We start from the raw sequence: 22444 nt of genomic DNA on the forward strand, positions 1-22444 counted from the left end.
AAAATAGGGGATTTTTTGTAGCCATACAATTGGGTGCGCAGTGTGCAACAGTGCCAGACCACAAAGACGCAGCTTCCAGTCCACCACATCACAGCTGCCAGGCCAAAGTGGAGAAGCTACCCGGCCCCAACAGAAGGCCACAGGGATATGGCTGCCAGGCAAAAGTGCAGCAGTCACCAGTCCACCACATCACAGCTACCCAGCCCCAACAGAAGGCCACAGCGATATGGCTGCCAGGCCAGAGTGAAGCAGCTTCCAGGCCACAGTGGGCTCAGCTGCATGGTTGCAGAGGTTTCACAATTTCACACTTTCTAGAACACCAGAATACAGTTGCTCAGTCTACCAATCCTGTTTTCTACGGATCACTGGGGCAGAGCTATTAGGAAATAGAGGCATGCATATCAGGCCAACATGGCACTGCTACCATGCCATCGTGAAAAGGACCAAGGTCAGTGTGCATAGCTTTGCAGACCATGTCTATTGTCATGATAAAATAGAATAAAATGGTATAAAAAGACAGACAAGCAACCAATAGAGTGGTCCATAATGTCAAAAGAGGACCAGAAGCAATATAAACCCAGTGGTGGTGCGCCACTATGGGCTGCACTCCCCCTTGTGCTTTATTTGCATAGGGAACTGTTCTGCCTGCCTCTGAGCGGGGTCGCATTCCCCACTACACATTTTGTTCATGTTTGTTGCAGAGGCATTTCTGCTCGGCTACAAACCTATCACACAATAATGTGATGCGACAGGACGTCGGAACTCCCCCCACCACCTCTCATTATGGAGCTATGTATTAGTGTAGACACGCTGACTGACGGGAGAAGAACCCTGTCCTGTTAGTCACCTTGTCTACAAGGGAGGTCCGTCCAGTGATCTAAGATTGCACAATTTGGCACCTTGGAGAGTGCATGTAGGTAAGGTGTTTCCTTTGATGTAATGTGTATGCATGTCTGCATGTATGAATTGTATGCACGTATGTATGCATGTATGTTGGCGTTTGTTTTGATGGATGGGTGCACGTAAGGGGTTGTATAAATGATAAGTGAACGTGCAGGTGAAAGTGGTATTGGACTTGTGTGTGTCAGCACCCACCCCTAAATTTAGAGGTGGGGGCTGCTGGGGCCATGACATTCTTTTTTTTGCTTTACTCTTGATGCACCGTTACGCTGCATCAAGGGTAAATCAAACATGGTAAGTCTTATTACGTTGCCAGACTGTCCTACATTAGTCGTGTCAGTCTGCCTATATATAAATAAACAAATAAACAAACTTTCTTATTGTGCAATGGCATATTTTACTTGACATCAAGGGTAGTTCCAACATAGTGATTATAATCACATGGCTAGACTTGCCTACATTGAATTTAGGTCAGTCTAGCCAGCTAATAACTTATGTTTGAATTTCCCTTGAAGCCAAGTAAACAATTCCATACAACATTTGAAAGTGTATGCAGACTGGCACTACTAGTTTATTTATTTGAATTTGTTTATTAATTTGTAAAGCGCCCACTTCCCAGGGGCATCGTGGCGCTGTTAAGAAGGCTTACTTGGTTACATAAGTGCATTAGCAGGGATACAAGGATGTTGCTTCGTGAATATTCAAAAGTGCATGACATAGAATGCATGGTTATATTGGTAGACTGTATGGTACAAAACATCTTTTATGGTAGCATCACATAGTTTATGTTGTCAAGTAGGTGGGCGAAAGCATGGTTCCTGCCATGTCTTGTATGGCGGAAGCTACAAGCAATTGCCTGGTCAAAATAGTGAACATATACAGGGTGTCAGCCATAAGTTGCATGGCGGCAGCGACCCATATGTGTAAAGTCATAATCAAGGGTAAGTGTGTGGTGCCAGGCATAATAGTACAGAGGAGGCATGTAACACAGGTACGCACAGAGGAGATTAACACAGAATAGGAAGGGGCCAGCCGCCATATGCAGGGGGGCAAGTTCATACTATTAGATAGTTTTAAATTCTGCGGGCAGTGGGGTGCTGCATGTCTTTGTGCGATTATGGGCAGCTACACATACTTACTGGGTAAGGGCGAGGTGGGTAGCATAGATACAGGAGGGTAGAGGGGGGTCACATGCATACAGGGAGTAGGTGAGGGTGAGGAGGGGGGTCACATGCATACAGGGAGTAGCAGCGAGGGGGACTCACCGGCAAAATGAACAGGGAAAACAAATAGGGCCTTAGAAGGCGGGCCTTGGGGAGGAGGGCTGGCGTCCACCTGTCGGCGTGGGATTGGCCTATAAGTACAAGCAAGGGACCATTCGTACCACGGCAAGAGCTGGGCAGGCAGAGTCAAAGAGAAAGTTGGTATAGACTGCCATCTTGGAAGTTGGTAACTAGCATCAGCCACAGTATGGCTGAAACACAACAAACAGCAAAAGTAACGGTGATACGGGAGGTGCACTCCCAAGTCAGGATGTTTTCAGCCTGTGTCCTCACGGAATGTGCACAGTGAGAAAAAACAAACTTCGATTGTTGTTGGTGCAACATGCTCACAAGCATGCATGCAGGCTCCATAATTCAGCAGTAGTACCCCGTATCGAGTGCAGCCTCGAGAAAGTGTCCAGGTCCCCAGAGGAGGGGGAGATGCAGGCTCAGTGAGAGCAGGGAGTAGAGTGACAGTCTGCATACACTTTCTTAATTTGGTGAGGTATTCTTTACTTGGCATAAAGGGGAAATCAAACATTAGTGTAATTACGTGGCTAGACTGACCTACATTAGTAGTGCTAGTCTGCATTTACTTTCTTACTGTGGTATGACATTTTTTACTTGACATCAAGGCAAAAGCAAACATAAGTGTTATTTCATGGCTAGCATGGCCTGTGATGATATTGTGCATTTACCTTCTTACTGTGGCATGGCATTTGTTACTTTTTACTTGAGATCAAGGGTAAAGCAAACATGATGAGTGTTTTGATGAGGCGAGACTGGCTTGCATTGGTGCCTCCAGTCTAGCCATATATTATTTGTGATTCAATGCATTTCTGTACTTTGCATCAAGGTTAAAAGCAAACAGAAGCATGATTGCTTGGTACACTTGGTCTAGCCAGCCTGGATATAATATCTTTCTGTGGAATAACATTACTAGCTGGGAGTCCTTATATGCAAATGCTGGCATATATTGGTGCAGTATTCATGGACATATTGTGGGCAAAAGCATCATCATCATCATGAAATTGCATTGGAAAATGGTCCTAGGCACGGTTGGTGACTTGCATCTATTGTTTTTTTTTTCATGTGCTACCATATAAAATTGATTGCAAACGGTGTGGCTGTTTACCCACTTTTTCTCAGAAAGTTCTGTAAAATGCACCATTTTAACCCATTATTTCAAAATGTTTCTGGGGGACGTCCCCCCGCACCCTTACTCCCCTATTTTGGTTTGGAATCTCTCATTGCTCTCAGTTGCTCACACATATTAGATACATAAGTTTACATCCCTCCAGTTCAAAGCTTCGCCAGCGACCACTGAATAAACCCAAATTGAAGGTGGGTTAACTGGGGCAGAAAGGGTGACAAACACTTCTTCAGGGGGCCACAATGCCAGACCCTACAGGGCACATGGGGCCCCTTGCCCCTTCATAAGGGAAAATTAAAAGAAATTAGGAGGAGAGCAGGGGCGGCTCATCCATAATAGGCAGTGGAGGGTCAGGGGGGCAGCCGCTTCATTATGGATGACCCACGGCAGCCCAGTGAAAACACTGTGCACTCCCTCCGCTTCAGTACTCTGCTCAGTGCCCCTGGGCTGGCTTTAAACTGTACACTGTGACAGTTTAATATACCCCAGCATGCATGTCCAAAGGGCACTGCAAGACCGGGGGGCATTTTGTTTCCCTAGCCTTGCATGGCACATTGTGAATACAGGCTGGGTTGCTGCAGGGTCAGTTCTAGAAATGCAAAATATTTACTTTGGGATCACACTAGCTATGGGAGGTGAGGAGTGGCAAGGATTGTTCTCACCCTCCCTATAAGCATTTAATTCTCAGAAAAGTAATCATGAACACCTGGAAAACAACCCAACGGAGAAGCGTTTTCTATAACGTTGCAAGCAAAGCATTCAATGTGAACAGCTTTTAAACCTAAAAAGCTGTACTCCAATATTTCCAGCATAATACAATCTGAACAAGGGATTTCACAAGAGTCTCATTTAGATGCTCAAGTGGTCTTGTAGGTAAGTCTTTCATGTCTCGCCTTAACGACCTTGGTTTGAATGCTGGCGAAATTCTGCACCGCGGTAATGATTTACGCAGTCCGGCATTAAAATGAATGGAGGATGCAAATGGATTTTTCTGGTTATGAGATACAGGGACATTTTCTTTCCAAGATCCTGGAAAATCCGACCCAATGCCAGCACTATGCAGGGCTAAATCTGCGTGAGGGATGCTCCTGCACCTCCCTGCACACACAAAGGATCTGGAGGGGATGAGGAAGCTATTCTGGCTCCATTGCAAATGTGCAGGAAACAGGAAGCTCTTCCTGCTTCCTGGTTCTGGATTCCTGCTCCGCTGGACCTGGAGGGATTTTGTTGCAGTTGGGATGAGGCTGAGCAGGGCTGCAGGAAAGAAAGTTTTTTGAGTGTATGTTTGTACATGTGTATACTTGTGTTTCTGTCTGTGAGAGAGTGTATGTTGTATGGGTGTGCATGTGAATGAGTGGGTGTATGCTGTATGGGTGCGCATGTGAATGAGGGAGTGTATGCTGTAAGAATGTGTATGTGCTTGCAATGTGGCCAGGCTGCGGGCCTCTGATTTGGGTAGAGGGCACCTCATTTGTGAAACAGCTGGGTTGGATATATTTTCTTACTGGGGCATGGAACTTTTCACTGCCTATCAAAAGAAAAGCAAGCATACATGTTATTGGATGGCTATACTGGTCTACATTCGCTTAGCCAATCTGGACATGCTCTTACACTGTGGTATGGCAATTTTACTGGCAAAGTGAACATGAGTATCTTCATACATGTGGATACTGGCATACATTGTCAGAGCATGTACATGTTTTCCTACCGATCATTACTGGCATTATGCGCAAAGCAATCATGAGTATGTTAATATATGGGAATGCTGGCAGATATTGGTGCAGCCAGTATGGACATGTATGGGTATAGCCAGCATGAAAATGTTTTAATACTGGAATATGTTGTCGGAAAAGGCATCATGGAAATGCTTCTGTGCACTGTTGGTGACTTGACTCTATTGGTCTTTTTTGCGGGTGACCCTAAGGAACAGATTGGAAACTGTTTTGCATTTTACCCAATTTACATCCCTCCAATAAAAAAATGTACTAGTCACCACTATAGGAGATGGGACATTCAGGGTGCATACTGGTTACTGTGTCGTCCTTCCAGATATCAGGATCCCCACATTTGCAATGATAGCAGTCTGGTGGCTGAACAGTGGTCCACAGAAGCGCACCTTAATAGTCTTGCCGCATTTTCCTTGCAGTCACAATACCACCAAGAGACCAACAGGACATGGGTAGAGTGAAGATGGGGAGGCAGAGGGAATACCACCCGGTCTGTTATAAACAACAGAGATTACTTGCCTGCTAAAGGCCCAAAGCAAGACCTGTCTGATATATGCCAGTAGCAAGTCATATGGCTAACCTGCCTAGTCGGTACCAACCACAAACAGCATAGAGATGTTATGTTCATATCAGCACACAGGTAATGGGTGCTTCCGACCTGCATCCATCATCACCAAAGGTTTCTGCATCTGCCTTTCTGCTTTCCGACTAACGCACTCTACCCTCTTTCATTACAGATCCATGCACAGCGAGGCCAACATTACTAGCTGAAGGGAGCTACATGAGGTCATTTTACATTACGTAACATAACATTGCTATCTCACATCTAACTATGCATAGTATGGCACTGGTTTTATTTCACTCCTAGTACGGCTTCAGAAATCTCACTAAATGTGCCTGCTCTACACTGTTTCTCCCCACCATTAGGCATCCTTACTTTAGCACTGTACTGTCTCACAGCTAGACACTGGCAGGAACATGCACTAGATTGTACTTACAGAGGGATATCCCTAACATAACACATTGAGTTTTTTTTCATTCTTATGCTATTGTGTAACATATCTAGATGCCCATGTGAGGGTGCTCTATCACATTGCGTACCCCATGTTGCTCACTACTAGGTATCCCTAACAAACTCCTTGCACTGCTTTACACACAGTCTTACATCCAACTATCCCTAACAAAGCATGCTGCATTGTCTCTAAATTGTAATGTTGTATTTACATATAGGCATCCCATAAAAGCACCTTGCATTGCTTTGTATTGTTATGCTGTGCTCCACATATGGGTGCCCTTGGGGTGGCACATCGATGTGTGCATTTAAAATACTACTCTTTCATATACTGAACATCCCTGGAAAGCAGATTGCATTGCACTCACACTGAGGCATCACTAGAATGGGGCACTGAGATGTTCCACATTGTGTACCAGTATGTTTCGTTCTAGTTGTCCTTGTGGATGGGAATTGTACAGCATTCACATCCAGATAACCCTATGATAATGCTTGAAATTGTTTTATTCCCTATACGTCTGTGGTTCATACCTGGGTGTTCCGTGAAAGGGCATCGCATTTAACTGTTTCATATATGGGTGGGGTCTCTGTGAAGGTGAATTGCCACACTTTAAGCTCCATGCTGTTCACACCTAGATATCAATAACTAAAGCCTTGCATTTTTTCACATACTGTCTAAAACTTACATATCCCTAAGGAAGTTTTCAAAATGTGTGCCTTGTTTCCCTCTCATTTAGTTATCCCGTAAAGGTGCATTGCATAGCAATATGTTGTGCTCTGTTGCGTCCCACGTCTGTGTGTTCCTGGGATGGTGCATTGATTTGTCCATTGTATATATAATTCTGTTTTATGCCCTAGCATCAATAGAGTGGCACATTGAGTTCTTACCCTTTGTATGCCTTTGTGCTTTATATCCTAGGGGTGCCTGTAAAAGGACATTGCACTGTGCTCATATGCAGAAATCCCTTAGATAAAATAATTGCTTCATTTAATCCAACACTGTGGCCCTCATTCCGAGTAGGGCGGTAAGCGATACCGGGCACCGGTGCCGGTAACCCCTTACCGGCCTACTACGAGGTCCGTTAGCGGGTCCCTCCTTTAACGCCTGGTCTGACCAGGCATTATGGACAGGACCCGTTAAGGAACTTCAGAGCTAATAACGGTACCGCAATTTGCGGTACCGTTATTAGCGCCTTCCCCATTCCCATTGAGCCCTATGGGGGCTCAAATGGGAATGGGGAATGGCTTTTTCAATGGGGACTTACCGGTCCCGCAAAGGTCAGACTACAACGGTAAGTCCCCATTGAGCCACACCCGTGCCGGACCCGTTATTGGAGGCAGTCATGGCGCAAATAGCGCCATGACTACCTCCAATCTCGGAATGAGGCCCTGTGTCTCGTCTGTAGGTGGTGCTGTGACAGGGCATTTCCTTGTATTCATATCTAGGAATCGCAACTACAACTCAATAAATTGCATATTTATACATTGTATTGTTTCATAGCTAGGTGTTCTGAGAAGGGGCATCGCGTCATTTTATGCTCCATGTTGCTCACGCCTTGCTAGCCCTAACTAAAGCCATACATCGTTTTGCATACGGTCCCACATCTAACCATCCCTAAGAAAGCATACTGCATTGATTCTAAATTCTACTTTACTGCCTTCACAACTAGGCATCACTAAAAAGCACATTGCTTAGCCCTGTTTGTGTTCCATATCTGGATGTCTCTGGGAATGCACATTTGATGGTTCCTTTTACGTACTGCTCTGTTTGGAGGAACACAGGGAATTCAATGCCTTAACACATGATTCAGAGGCATGACACATGATACACTACAGCCTGATCAATGTCCCCACTATCTCTAAACGGAGAATAGAGATTCACAAAATTCTTAGTGAAGGAGGAACCGACTGGCTCTTTATAACAGAAACGTTGTTGTCGGACGACTAAATGGTAATGGCACACAAATCCACCCCACCAACTTCAAACGTTACTTTATAAAATACTTTCACCACTTTTCCAATACGTTTAAAACAATAAATATGAGTGCGTACCAACAATCGCCGCTCAAGCCTCTATTTTTTCTATTTGCTATGTCTACCTCTGGATTGGTACTAACCACTTTACCAGATAGTCACTCTAGCTCCTTGACTTCGTCTCAATTCCTTCACAACTTTTAGCAACCTTAGATACCTTTACTCAATACACAATATTCAGACGAGTCGACTTTATACATTAATAAAACCCCTGTGATCAACTTTTTTCTTCTTGCCTCATCTTGAGACATCACCTTATACAAACCTGTTTGCATGTTATATATTTCTGCTCTACTCCAACTAGAGTTTGAAATGCCTCCTTCTGAAGTACCCTTGAGCCAGGACTCTCTAGGCACTATCTCTGTCTTCACACAATATTTCCCGTTACTCAAAATTTATCACAATCCCGTCCCCTTAATTTGCCATTCCCCTTAGTCTACTCGCCATTCGTTCTATAATCGATTCGAGGCGTTCGGTATCGTCTCCTCCTCCAACCGACCACTTTGCCTTCCATCCGCCGAGCGCCCGTGGAAACCGGGCAGGGATTTTGTCCAAGGGGGACCTGCCCACTGTCTCGGTTCTTCCTGCAAGATTTCTATTCGGCCGCTCTCCACAGGAAACCGCGCACTCTTCTGGCTTAATGGCGGAGGATGCCTGATCGTCCGAAACGCTGGAGCTGAACTTGTTTGGCTCTTTAAACCATCCGACACTGCTACCATGTGAACATAAGGCCCTTTGGGTAGTGTGGCATGTAGTGGATGGGAAGCAGAGTAACTCTTACACCAAATAACGGAACCAACTCAGGAAGATGGCAAAGGTTTTCTGTTTTAATATCAATTGTCTAAAACAGGGAGTTACAAAGGACATCAACGGACGTGGCATGAGCTCTCCACACATCACACAAATAATTACACTTCTATCGTAAAAATGTGTCATACGTGACGTCATACTACTTGGCAAATAAGAGAAACCTACAGGGGATTGTGATACGCTCAAGGTGAACATCTAAGTATACTTTTATAAGGGGTTAGGGTTGTGATTTGACATCTAATGTCAGGTGAACAACTTATGCCCCCCTCTACTGCAAGTCATCTTCATCACGATTAGGTTCATGGTATATCATTGGCTCTCAAACTATAAGGCCCTTCGTTATACAGCCCTCTACAATTGGTTGGCACACTCGTGCCATGTCTGGAACATTCGGCTCACTAGCAACACCTGAGCTTATACCCCAGGTGCCAGGAGGTGAACTTGACTGAACCTCCCCACTCAATTAGCCCAACATCTCTCATCCCCCATGCCTTCTGCCATGAAGATTGTCTTTGAACTTGGCCTTGCAAAATATCCTTGTCTCTGGGAATATAAGGGAGTGCGAACACACGCTATCGTTATTCTGGAACTCCATGCTCAACTTCTATTTTCATCCTTGGCTCACGTGACAGGAGACCACTATTTGGTTCATTTCACAACACAGATGTCGACTCTTCTCTTCATGGGTTTAAGCTTACTAAAGTTATGACACCGATGTCCAGTTTCTATATAATGGCGGCTCCAACTGCAGTCTATTCACTACTCGTAGCCAGCGTCTTACGATTATTTGATCTACTTGCAATACAGCATCTGTACAGTTATTGAACGACTTACATTTTCTGCAGTGCTCTTCACACGTGCAATCTTCTTTTCACATGAACGTTTACTCGATTCTTTACTTCATCATCAGTTTCTATAAGGGTAATAAATCTTCTTCAGTCAGTCTTCTCTGTGCATCACGCTCGCTTCTTGTGATGTCACCAGCTCCTCTTTCTCTCATTTTCATATTCCTTCGGGGCGCACCTTCATTATATTGTCAACTTTCCTGGAATACAGCTGATAGGGTTTTCTTAATGGATACCTTTCCTCGAAGATTCGCTGCAGAATGGTCACAACTGCTGGTCTCAAGCATGGCACAATTTCAGGCTTCCAGCATACAGGTGGGAGTGGGTGCGGGACTTCCTGCAGAGGCATTCGGCTGCTCCTCTACACTGGCTATACCTATATTGAATGATTTGTGTCTGAAGGTTGTGTGTAGTTTACAGCACCCCTGCAGGCAGCGGTGGTGGTATTGTCCATTGTCCTTTCTGATAGCCACATCTTCTACTGCAAGTCTGCCCCTCCTTCCTCTGAGATTGTGAGGCGAGCAGTGCAGATTCTAGACAATATAGCGCCTCTGGTGAAACACTCCAGTGCATCCCCAACCCTGTAGTCATCCTGAAGCCCCTACCAACATTATAGGATGATTGCCAGATAAACAAAAGCTGATTATGTTAACTTGTAATTGAAGTAGACACAGCAAAGTACATAACGACATTTCAGAGAAGAATAAACTTTCATTCTCTGATCTCTGTTGTCATTGTTTATATGAAGCACATTCTCGTAGATTGCGTGGCTGCTAAAGGGTTTATTCCTGCTGCCTAATCTATTTTTTCGATCATTTTGCTCTCAATTAAAACTATAATATGCACCAATAAGCTCTTAAGTCCTTACAGATCATACATATGTGTTTATCTGTTGTGAATCATTGAAACGCCTCTCACAATCTGCTACAACTGGAAATGTAACAAAGATCCTTTGGGCGAGCCACATATTTGGAAATAACCACTGATTCTTTGTAGGGTCAACATGTTGCATCAAAGAAAACATGAAACTATCCAAAGATCATGGGCTTTGTCGACGCAAAACTATATTCTACCAAATCATTCATGTTTTTAAAATGTTATTGTTTAAAGCACAGACTTAGCACAAGAGAAGAGGAGCACCGTGCAGGGTGTGGGTAGCCAGCATTTGGGCATTACTGTGAGGTCTGCGCACCGGTATGTGCGTCCATTGGAATTAGTCCTTGGTCAGGTGTTGTTGAACGAGCCATGTTTTGAGAGAGTTGCGAAATTGGAGAAGAGAAGGATTGGTTGCGTGTCCTCTCTTTGCAGACGAGTTGTGATTCAAGCCAGTTTGTCAATTTGCTGCCTGAGGAGCGTGTGCCACCAGATAGGTGGAGCTTAGCCGCCAGGTTAAGTGGTGTGTTACTTGTGAGTGCTTTGTAGAATATACATGCAGTCTTGAGCAGTATCCTGGCTTGGAGCAGAAGCCAATGTAGTCCGCACAGGAGGTAACCAGGTCAAATTTCTGTGCTCCCGTAATAATGCGTGCTGCAGCGTGGTGGACTGTTTTTAGGGGACGAAAGTGAGCAGCTGAGATCCCTGTCAGGATAACATTTCCCCCATCGATGTACGAGACCACAAGAGCCTGCACTACGGTCTGGAAGTCCTGCGGAGGGAGGAAGGGTTTGTTTTTTCAAAGGGTAGAGATTCTGAGCCGGGCTTATGAGTGATATTTGTTTTTAATGGCATGCACTGCAAACTGAATTCCTTAAAGGGACTCGCAGATCAGGCACAGTGAGAGTAAATTGTCACACCCTTTGATTAAGTGGGGATGCCGTTATTTGAAGGTAGTCTGCAAAGCAGGCATTTGACCGCCTACATTCAAAACTCAAGTTGGTACAGGTATTTGTTAAAGTTTGGGTTTCAAGGGCTGAAATACTACTCCTATTTTATGCAGTTCACTTCAAAAGTATACAAATCAAATATCAAACCAACTGATAATACATAAATCCTTAGAATATGTTGATGAAAAAACAGTATGATTGCAGACTTATTTTCGGCATCCTGAGTGCAAGTACCTACATGCAAAGTAATGTAAAATTCTACAAAATCTCCCCTGGGTTTTACAACTGTATTTTCAATTTCACATAGTATGCACACGCCCCTCCTATTTCTTATCACTTAAGACTGAGAATTCTTAAGAGCCAATGCACAGACAATAGTCACTCCCAATTGCCCATTTCACATTCAATGCTTTGTCTGCATCCATCGACCACTGATCCAAATGCACTGCTGATATAAGAAGATATTTCACCAATCGTACACTAAGGCTGTGTACCACCCTCTTTTTTTCTTTGTGTTTCTCCATTAAGCACAAACACGAGCAAAGTACTGGAGTCTGGGCTTGGAAGTTCATCTCAGAGTTCTGGGAAGGAACAGCTAGACTTGTGCCCTGAAAGCAATGGCAATGGCATCCAGTGCGGTCACCCCGCCCTCACTCATATCTGGGGAGACAGTATTTGTGCGATCCTGGATGCATTCCTGCACTGATCTGACGTTTTTCACTCCCAGGGAATGATTGCCAACGTGGACTGACCTGGTTGCACACTGATATCTGTATCACAGTTAGGCGGCCACTCTCAAGGTCTGCCCTAATACAGCACCAGATGGCGCTTACTTACCGACAGCCAGGCACTATTCGCCCGAGTTGCCCAATAATAGGGTTCAGGACATTTCGACCCTTGTAGGCGGAGGCTATCAGCGGTGCCTTCCCCAACACAAGGCTGCTCCAGGCATTAGATGCTGTGGCACCACTAACATGCATAAGGCCCATCCATGGCATTAACCAATACATGATTTGCCCACTACACCAGAGCTTTGGAATGTGGCAGAACCTGGAGATGTGCCAGAGCAATTCTACTTGCGCTCATGTCTTTGCCACATGCCTCGCCACAACTAAAACTTTAAGGCAGCTGCAATGGTGACAGACAACAGTGAAGTCTATCAAAGGCCTATGTCTAAAACCTACCAAAAGAACTCCTCCTGAGATGACAGCAAGCCCTCCAGACACCTTTTCCCCTCACCTCCCTTCATCTCCTCTCTGGTACATGACACCCATTCACCTCGGCTCATAATGGGTTGGAGGGGCGCACTAGAGTAGGAGAAAATTAACAGATTCAATATGATGTAATTATCACTTCAGTTGCGACTGGAAAAATATCCTCGGCTAAAGGGATGTAATCACTACAGGAAAGCAGATCATGTCCCTTGAAACTGATCAAGGGAATGCCAGTGCACTCTTCTGAGAGAGACTCTCAGTAGTTTATAGTAACAGTCATAGTATAAGCAAACGCAATAAAGAAACACAATTCAAGAAGTATATCGTTTTAGTGTAGTAAAATTATCGTATGGCCATATAGTCCATCACAAAATAATATATTAAACAAGAGTAAAAATGCAAATAGTTTTAACATGAAAGAAAAATCATCAATCAATACAAAAATACAGGTGGTGGATGAGGGTTAACTCTCATATAAATAAAGCCTTAGTAACCTCTGCATTCCCCTCCTAAGGGATATTCTCGTTCCAGTATCAATGTGGAGGCTTTCACGTCTCCCGCATCCATGTAAAGAGTCCTCCAGGGGTCATCTCCTTCAATGTCTTACATTGCCCTAGTTTCAGTTGATTTATTCATTTATTTATTTATTTATTTCTGTGGCAAACTTATCGCAGCGTATGGGAGAGGAGGAAATCCAGTTAGGGGACGTGGAAGTGGGGTACAGTATTGGTCATTAGTCAGTAATTTAATTTGAATTTTAGTAGATTTGCCACCTATAATTGTAAACCAGAGCATGGCCAGCCCCAGCTAGGGTGGAGGAGGGCAGCGGTGGCATCCGCGAAACAGCTTCCTGTTTCTTCCACATACAGCAATGGATGGCTGTGAACCAGTTGTGTTCAAATGCGTCAAAGACTTAAAACCCTTATTTTTCATGGCCCTTTGCCCCCATCCCCATGTATCATGTCTGCAACCTCTGTGTATTAACTGATGCTGACCTTTGGCCTGTGTCAAGATGGGAATAACTTCCCAACTTCAGGCCGCAACACTTTGGCACTAGTCCTCAACTGTCATCTCCCCACTGAGCTACACAACAGAATATATACTGGTCTGAAGGCTAGCAGCATGAGCATTAGCAAGTATGCTGGTCTGCCGGCTAGCAGCATGCACAATAGCAAGTATGCTGGTCTGCCGGATAGCAGCATGCGCAATAGTAAGTATGCTGGTCTGCCGGCTTGCTGCATGCACAATAGCAAGTATGCTGGTCTGCCGGCTAGCAGCATGCGCATTAGCAAGTATGCTGGTCTGCCGGCTTGCAGCATGCACAATAGCAAGCATGCTGGTCTGCCGGCTAGCAGCATGTACAATAGCAAGTATGCTGGTCTGCCGGCTAGCAGCATGCACAATAGCAAGCATATGCTGGTCTGCCGGCTAGCAGCATGCACAATAGCAAGCATATGCTGGTCGCCCGGCTAGCAGCATGCACAATAGCAAGCATATGCTGGTCTGCCGGCTAGCAGCATGAGCATTAGCAAGTATGCTGGTCTGCCAGCTTGCTGCATGCACAATAGCAAGCATGCTGGTCTGCCAGCTAGCAGCATGCACAATAGCAAGCATATGCTGGTCTGCCGGCTAGCAGCATGCACAATAGCAAGCATATGCTGGTCTGCCGGCTAGCAGCATGCACAATAGCAAGTATGCTGGTCTGCCGGCTTGCAGCATGTGCAATAGCAAGCATATGCTGGTCTGCCGGCTAGCAGCATGCACAATAGCAAGCATATGCTGGTCTGCCGGGTAGCAGCATGCACAATAGCAAGCATATGCTGGTCGCCCGGCTAGCAGCATGCGCAATAGCAAGCATATGCTGGTCTGCCAGCTAGCAGCATGCACATTAGCAAGCACATGCTGGTCTGCCGGCAAAAGCAGCATGCGCAATAGCAAGCACATGCTGATCTGCCGGCTAGCAGCATGCGCAATAGCAAGCATATGCTGGCCTGCCGACTAGCAGCATGCGAAATAGCAAGCAAATGCTGGTCTGCTGACTAGCAGCATGCACAATTGCAAACATATGCTGGTCAGCCGGCTAGCAGAATGCACAATAGCAAGCATATGCTGATCTGCCGGCCAGCAGCATGCACAATAGCAAGCATATGCTGGTCTGCCGGCTAACAGCATGCACAATAGCAAGCATATGCTGGTCTGCCGGCTAGCAGCATGCACAATAGCAAGCATATGCTGGTCGGCCGGCTAGCAGCATGCGCAATAGCAAGCATATGCTGGTCTGCCGGCTAGCAGCATGCGCATTAGCAAGCACATGCTGGTCTGCTGGCAAAAGCAGCATGCGCAATAGCAAGCACATGCTGATCTGCCGGCTAGCAGCATGCGCAATAGCAAGCATATGCTGGTCTGCCGACTAGCAGCATGCGAAATAGCAAGCAAATGCTGGTCTGCTGACCAGCAGCATGCACAATAGCAAGCATATGCTGGTCTGCCAGCTAGCAGAATGCACAATAGCAAGCATATGCTGATCTGCCGGCCAGCAGCATGCACAATAGCAAGCATATGCTGGTCTGCCGGCTAGCAGCATGCACAATAGCAAGCATATGCTGTTCTGCCGTATAGCAGCATGCACAATAGCAAGCCTATGCTGGTCTGCCGGCTAGCAGCATGCCCAATGGCAAGCAGCCTACCTCCTCTTCAGCTTTAAATACTACGATCATGTCTTCGCGATAATAAAATCGCTGCATTGGTTGCTGGTGAACGATGGGTCCATTTTACATAGTTGCCCAACATGACCCGTTCCAAGATGAATATGTTTATGCAGTCCTGGGTTTTTCTTTGCATTCTGGGACTTGTAGTCAAAGTTTTATAATGGGAAAAGTGGAACTACAAGTCCCAGAATGCAGAGAAGAAAAACCAGGACTGGCTAAGCACCACCAGATTGGAATGGGTCATGTTAGCAAGTATGATTTTAATGCCCTTTGTTTACGGGGACTCTTGTGCCAAGACACATCGCCAAGCACTACCGCACCATCAGCTGAAGAGATGCCTATGTTTGACCTCATAACATTCAAATCTCCTACTTCTGGAATTCCATTGCATCCTCTTCCCCACAGAGAGAGGGCGTACAGGATGAGGTTCTGGAGACCACTGGTGAAGCGCCTGTGCTGCCCACCTACATGTCTACCTCAGCTTTATAGCCCACAGTCGACCTCCTTAGAGCGGTCATGAGTCTGGTATCTCAAAAGCTATGGCCCTAATACTGACGTCTGTCGAATCTCAACAGGTTTCTCTCCACGCTTTGCATTTCTGGCCCCCGTTCCCGATTTCTTACCCTCCCCCACGTTCTCCAAGTATTACTGTCTAAAGTGCACACCAAGCTGTAAGGCAACGGAGCACTGTACATAGGGGGTTACAAGGAAGGGTGCGGGGGTAGCAGAGAAACTGAAATGGGTGGGTGGAGCAGGAGACGGGGGAGCTCAATTGGAGTTGGGTGGAGCGATCATTGAGTGACAAAATGCCCTCTGACTAGTATGGTACGGGTTCTTCCTGAACTGTCTGATGGGCGGGGCCAGTCCAACAGGAAGGGTGCTTAGCAACACTAGGCCTGTTTCTTGTTTTAGTCCTTTTTGCAGTCTTTATTTCAAATTGGCACCTCTCAGCAGCCTCGTGGTGGTATTGTATGTTTTACAACACACCACCCACAACATTAAATAAAATAAACCAAGGACCCCCTCAGCTACTAGGTAACCATAACATGCGATCCAGACTCCAGTGGTACAGCTACCTGGTCACATCAGAACAGATAACAGGGCATCATGTGACAGCCAGTTGGCCATTTCTTCAGTGCCAGAACCTCGCACATGGTTACCATGGCATAGCAACTCAGGTTCTCTGCTAAAAACTAGGCGCCTGCAGACTGGCTACCCAGCCCAGAGTGGCACCAGGCAACAGCACATCACCTCCCCCAAAGTAGTCCATCAACAAGGGCCTCATTAACGCAGCTACCTGGCCTACAATGTCAAGCAAGCATAGCTAGCAAGGTCTAAAGGCACATATAACTGCCCTGAGCCACAACAGCCACAATATATTCTTCTGAAATAATATCTGGGATAAAGATGCGTACAATTGCGCCACTTGGGTGGCTGCATTCACTGAGATCCAGATTTCAATGCCTGAGGTCATATAGTCTCAGAATTTAGGAAATAAAAAAGTAAGTCCCAGTATTTAGAGAGAGGTTGGTGCTCCTGTATTGTCTCTGGGCATGCTTTGCCAGGAATGGCAGGTTGTTGGCCGTGATTTCCAGTACATTAGCTGGCCACCTTTCCTCTGACAGTACACAACTGCTTTACAAAGCACAACATCACAACCCTGAGTGCACTGAGAGGATTCAAGGTGCACCGTGAGCAATACAGAAGCATTCACTCAGTCCCCAGCTATCTATCCACAAACACTCTGTTAATGTTACAGGCCTCTTTATATAGCGCACCGTCCCCAATGGAGTTGGTCTCCTGGCGCTAGGTTGGGCGACTGCAAGTTTCCAGTCTTGGTCCTTCAGGCTAATGTGCAATTTCACATGAACGAAATGACTGATTCCGCCACTGTTAAGATTGTGGCATTCAATCCACAATGGCATAAAAAATTTTAAAAAAAGCATACCGTTTTATTTTTTGAACGTCATGGAATATGGCCCTATGTTGAAAAACAGTGCATGTTGTCCCAAAATCGTTACTGAAATGTAACCTGTGCCTCTCTTCTTTTCAGGTCTCGAGTTCAAGCTTTCATCAAGCCCGGAAAGTACGGCTACGGGAAAGTGCCTTTCGCTCTGTCACTGCATAAGCAGGCTGAGGCGGCCCTGCGTCTCCGGAGACAGCAGAAGAGGAGGGCCCCCCATAGAGGCTCCACCTTACTGGAGGAAGAAAGCCTAGAGGCTCCAGCAACAGAAAAGCCCATTGGGCAGCCGATCAGTGTGTCTGCTTATGGCCAGAACAGGGGGAAGAGTGAAGGCGAGCCTCCCACTAAAGGTGTGCAAGAGGACAGTCCCATCTTCCGTGTAAAAACTGAAGAAGGACTTCCCCCCAACAGCCCCGGATCATCTAGACTTAAGGATGGAGTGCCCACTGGTTTCCAGATGCCAGAGACAAGGCCACCACATCATCAGCCAGTCCAATGGAGTGTAGAGGAAATTACAGAACACTCTATCGGACGGGGCGATCGTGCCAAACGCCAGTCTAAGGAGCTGGAGAGCAGTGAAATAAACAAATCGAGGCATCCGTCAGAAGACTCCTCCGAAGAAGGTGGCCAAGACCTTGCAATCGAGATGAAAAGTAGAGAGCAAATCGACCAATTGCATGAATTCCTGGATGCTGCACAAACAGAGCAGCCTGGGGCTCTAAGGAAATCTGGCGATTACCCTTCCAAGGAGTCTTTTGATGGGCCTGGACCTCCCAGGACAACTGGGAGACCAACCCATACCTCTGCTCCCGCTGATGCTGTAGGCAAAGAGGGGGCTTCTTTGATATTCACTAATGGTAGTTGGATATCTGATAATGCACCCCCAAATCATTGGACAGAGGTGAGCAACGAAGAGACTAGAGAGGGAGTGCTTGCATCTAAAGAGGCCATCATAACATCAACCATAACTTCCAGGGAAGAAAGTGTCATAAATTCTAAAATACACAAAAATATTCTGAGTAATGCTAAACTGGCGAACACATCAGTTGCTGAGAAACCTGCACAAGACGGAACTGCCGCATCTCATGAACTTGAATATCAAGATACGCCACTATCTCAGGAAGAACAAGGAGACATGAAGAAGCAAAGTCCATCTGTAGGTAAACAATCAAGCCAAAAACAGCTGACCGGTAGTCTGGGCAAGGCCAGGACCACACGGCGGCCAGCGGAATATAAACCTTTATCTAGCAGGCATAGCTCTCAACTTCAGCATCACCATGCCCCCCCCATGCATCAGTATTCCAGGTCTGCAGTGCACCCCAGCACATTTGGACAAACTCGCCAGGTGGTCCGGCCGCGTCATCAAAGGCAACAAGAATATCTCCCAGGTGGGTTTGGTGCCAGCCCTCCCCACAGTCTATTCAGAGACCCTCCTCCAGTCCAAAGGCCTGTGGAGTCAGATGTGTGGCTCGTACGAGGAGGAAACTCTGGTTTGCCCCAGGCCAGAGGACAAGGTCCCAGCCACATCCTCCCTGAGAATAACGAACTGCAGCACTGGAACTTGTATCACCCAGGCACAGAGAGCTTCCAATGTGATGGCGTGCAGAAACAGTACAAGGCTTGCAGCCAGGAGGTAGGAGGCTCACATGCTTCTTTTAATGTGATTTTGTTGACGTTTACTTGATAATGTAAGGTACTTTGAGTCCCGATACCCCCTCAACTGGTTAATTAATTATTTCATCTTTTATAACATGCTTAATACCGGAGACCTGTCTTTAAGCGCAGGACAGGGAGCAGACAAGCACGTTGCCCCTGAGCTATCCTCGCAGCCCTGGTTGGGCACTATTACCGCCGGATTTAAGGGTCCGCCAAATCAGGGATTCGGTGGATTTCCCACCAGCTCTGAGCTGGGGGGGAAATCCGCTGACAATTTGCGCTATTACTGCCGGCGGGAAATCCGCTGGCGGTAAAAGCACGAAAATTCCCCATTGAGCCCAATGGGGAATGGGGCATTCCCGAATGGGCTCAGTGGGGAATGGGGAATTCCATTACCGCCAAACCCGTGATCCGGCGCTAATTGCGCCAGGGGTTTGGTGGTAGGGCTAATACCGCTGGCGGTAATACCGCCGGTGTTACCGCCCAACTTGTGATGAGGCCACATGTGTGGTTTGTTTTGTTGTTGCAATGTAGTGACCTGTTTGTGGTGCAGGAGAGTGGCTGTGTTTGTTTTGGGGTTTGAGAGGCATGTGCTAAGAGTTAAGGCTTTAGCAGATGGGTTAGTGGATTATCTCGTTCTTTCAGGCATCTGTGTTGGGTGTCTTTGTCCTTTCTGTCTGCTAAAGCATTCCTCTGTGGTTCATTCGGCTGGTTCAGCGTGAGGTGGTGGCCTATCTCTGAGGCTGTCTAGTGATCCGTGTGTGGGACAGAGGGTCAGGGCCTCCCCCATCCAGGGTTAAGATTGCTTAGGTAATGGGTTGTTCTTTGGTCGTAAGAGGGCTCTGCATAGGATGCTCTCCCTGAGCTCCTAGGGCGTGGTCCCTTCCTTTTGAATTCTAAGCGCTCCCTGTCCTGTCGAGTGTTAGTGTTTAATGCTCCTTCATGTCTAGCAAGGGTCGGTGTGCCTTGAGCTTTGCCTGGCTATGGAGTTTAGCTTGGGAGAGGTGAGTCGTGGTTTTTTTAAAATGTTTTTTTTATTGCCCTTTTTTTCAGTTGATTCCGTCGGGTTCTGTGGTGAAGAGAAAGGTTTTGAGTAGTTTCCTGAATTTTAGGTGGTCCTTTGTATTTTATGTGTCATTCGGGAGTATTTGCTGCCAGGCGAGAGAAGGAGGAACCCCCTAGGCTTTTCCTTGTGTAAGGTTTTGGTTTTAGGCAGATGTCATTGCTTGATCTGAGTGTTCTTGTTGGTTGGTGAATCGTTATTTTCTTTTGTAGGAATCCCGATGCTTGGCGGTGGATTGCTCTGTGTGTTTTGAACATGATTTGTTGTTTGATTGGAAGCCAGTGTAACATTTTTTGTGCTGGGTGATGTGGGCTCTTCGGGATAGTTTGAGGAGGACTCTGGCCCCTGCATTTTGGATACGTTGCAGTTTCTTCAGTAAGTTTGTCTGGCATTCCGAGGTAGAGGGAGTGGCTGAGTGTAACTATGAAGTCTGAAACAACCAAGGGAGATTTGTGGGCATTGTTTCACCTGCTGATAAAATTGTAAAAATAATGGGTTGAATGTTACATTTTATAGACCACTGTCTGTGAAAAATTGCGAAAAAAGATATACATTTTCCAATACATTTTGAAGGGTAATGTGAAAAAACAATAAATGCAAATCACGAACATGATTGGGAGCTTTTTTCCAATGCATTTGGATATTGCCTTTGCCCACAATCTATGCCAGTACTGGCACCATTATATGCCAGTATTCCTACATAAGAACACACTCATGTTGCTTTGAAAATAACACCATTAATGATACCATAAGAAAATATGCCCAGGCTGGTTCTGCAATACATGCCGGTTTCCCATTGTGGGAACTTACTTAATCATGTTGGATTTTCCAGTAAAAGTGCCATCCCTCAGTAAGAAACCATGTCCACCTTGGTTGCACCAATGTAGGCCAGACTAGCCACGTAATTATACTCATCATGCTTGCTTTAACATTGCTCCCTCCCATGCAACTATGGCCCTCATGTACCACTTCTTCTCTCTCCCCCATCTCCAATCTCCCTTCCATCCTGACCCCGCCTGCACACACATATCAACGGTGGTGCCTCTTTCCACTGAAATTTCCCCTGAATTCCTACCCACTGCCACCCCACTGAACACACATACATGCATACACTTCCACATACATGTGACATACATACTCATACAGGACGAGAACCTCACAATGAATATACCTACATGATTCATACATACGTGCATGCTACACAAACTTGCTCTCATCCTCAGCTTGCTGCCGCATGGTAACAATGAAGCCCGAGCTGAATGGCCCACCCCTTAGTCAGCATGTGTAAGAACTCATACTTACACTGTTGAAAGATGTACAATGTGAATAAAGGAAGTAGATCTGCAGGCTGCACTCCCGTTTGTCATGGGGCAGAAGATGCCTGCATAGTTAACTGGTATTTGGAACAGAAACACTGCTCTTTTACTTTCTGGGGGTTCTGGCCCATTTCAGAGGTTTACAGGAGATTAGACGCATACCGAGGATCTGCAGGACACATTTTCCATACAACTATTAAACAACACAGAGCACACACATGTCTCCGCTTTAGACAGACAGTTGCCCCAAGGTGGTGCCCAAAGGTTTAACCGTGTGGTCGTCCACTTGTCTCCAGTTGGTATCCAAGACTTTACGAGGTTTAGCGTTGTTGATAAATAAATCCAGGGTCAGTGTGGTTACATCTCAGCAAATCCAATCTGCAAGATCTGTGATGTTTTTACTACCAAGACAGTTCCTGCAATTTACAGCAAAATCCACCTCTTTTCAAAATGTTTTCTTCTCACGGCCTGGTGACTGCAGAGGCTATCAGGCTTCAAGGGATCGTCGCCCACGTACATCTCTCGATTAAACACAAGCCTTTCTGCAGCATTTGGCTCCCAGCTGGAGCCGAAGCTCAGAATCCCAACTCAAGAAGATCTAGATCCCCCTCTGCAACTGTAACCTATCTGTCCTGGAGCCAAGAGGACAATCTTGCAGTCATCCCCAAATCACAAATAGGATGTTCTTAAAAAGCAGCTTAAACGGTAGACGGTATGACTGCAGTCTCCTACCTCAGCAAGCAGAGGGACACTCGGTCTGATCGGCTTTGCTTGCTGCTAATTCAGATACAGAACTTACAGCAAACACGCTGAGCAGGTTTTGCAGTGGTCTACATGGCTACTTACTGGATTGTACTGTGCCTTCAACTATCGGTGCTGTGGCTTTCCATAGATGAACCTACTTTCATTGAAAGTGGATTCTCTATGCCCACTTTACATGTCCCGTCTGGGACGGTGG

At 46.1% G+C, this 22444-nt stretch overlaps 1 protein-coding gene across 1 annotated transcript in view; it reads left to right on the forward strand.

Annotated features, from left to right (window-relative positions):
• ADAMTSL4 (ADAMTS like 4) overlaps positions 1-22444 on the forward strand; it is a 549072-nt gene that overhangs the window by 157048 nt on the left and 369580 nt on the right. Inside the window, exon 5 of the mRNA XM_069649732.1 lies at positions 17542-19084. Coding sequence (XP_069505833.1) covers positions 17542-19084 — 1543 coding nt within the window. The remainder of the gene's footprint in view (positions 1-17541; positions 19085-22444) is intronic.

Source organism: Ambystoma mexicanum, chromosome 1p (genome assembly GCF_040938575.1).
Source record: "Ambystoma mexicanum isolate Mex_15411 chromosome 1p, UKY_AmexF1_1, whole genome shotgun sequence".
Lineage (NCBI taxonomy): Eukaryota > Metazoa > Chordata > Amphibia > Caudata > Ambystomatidae > Ambystoma > Ambystoma mexicanum.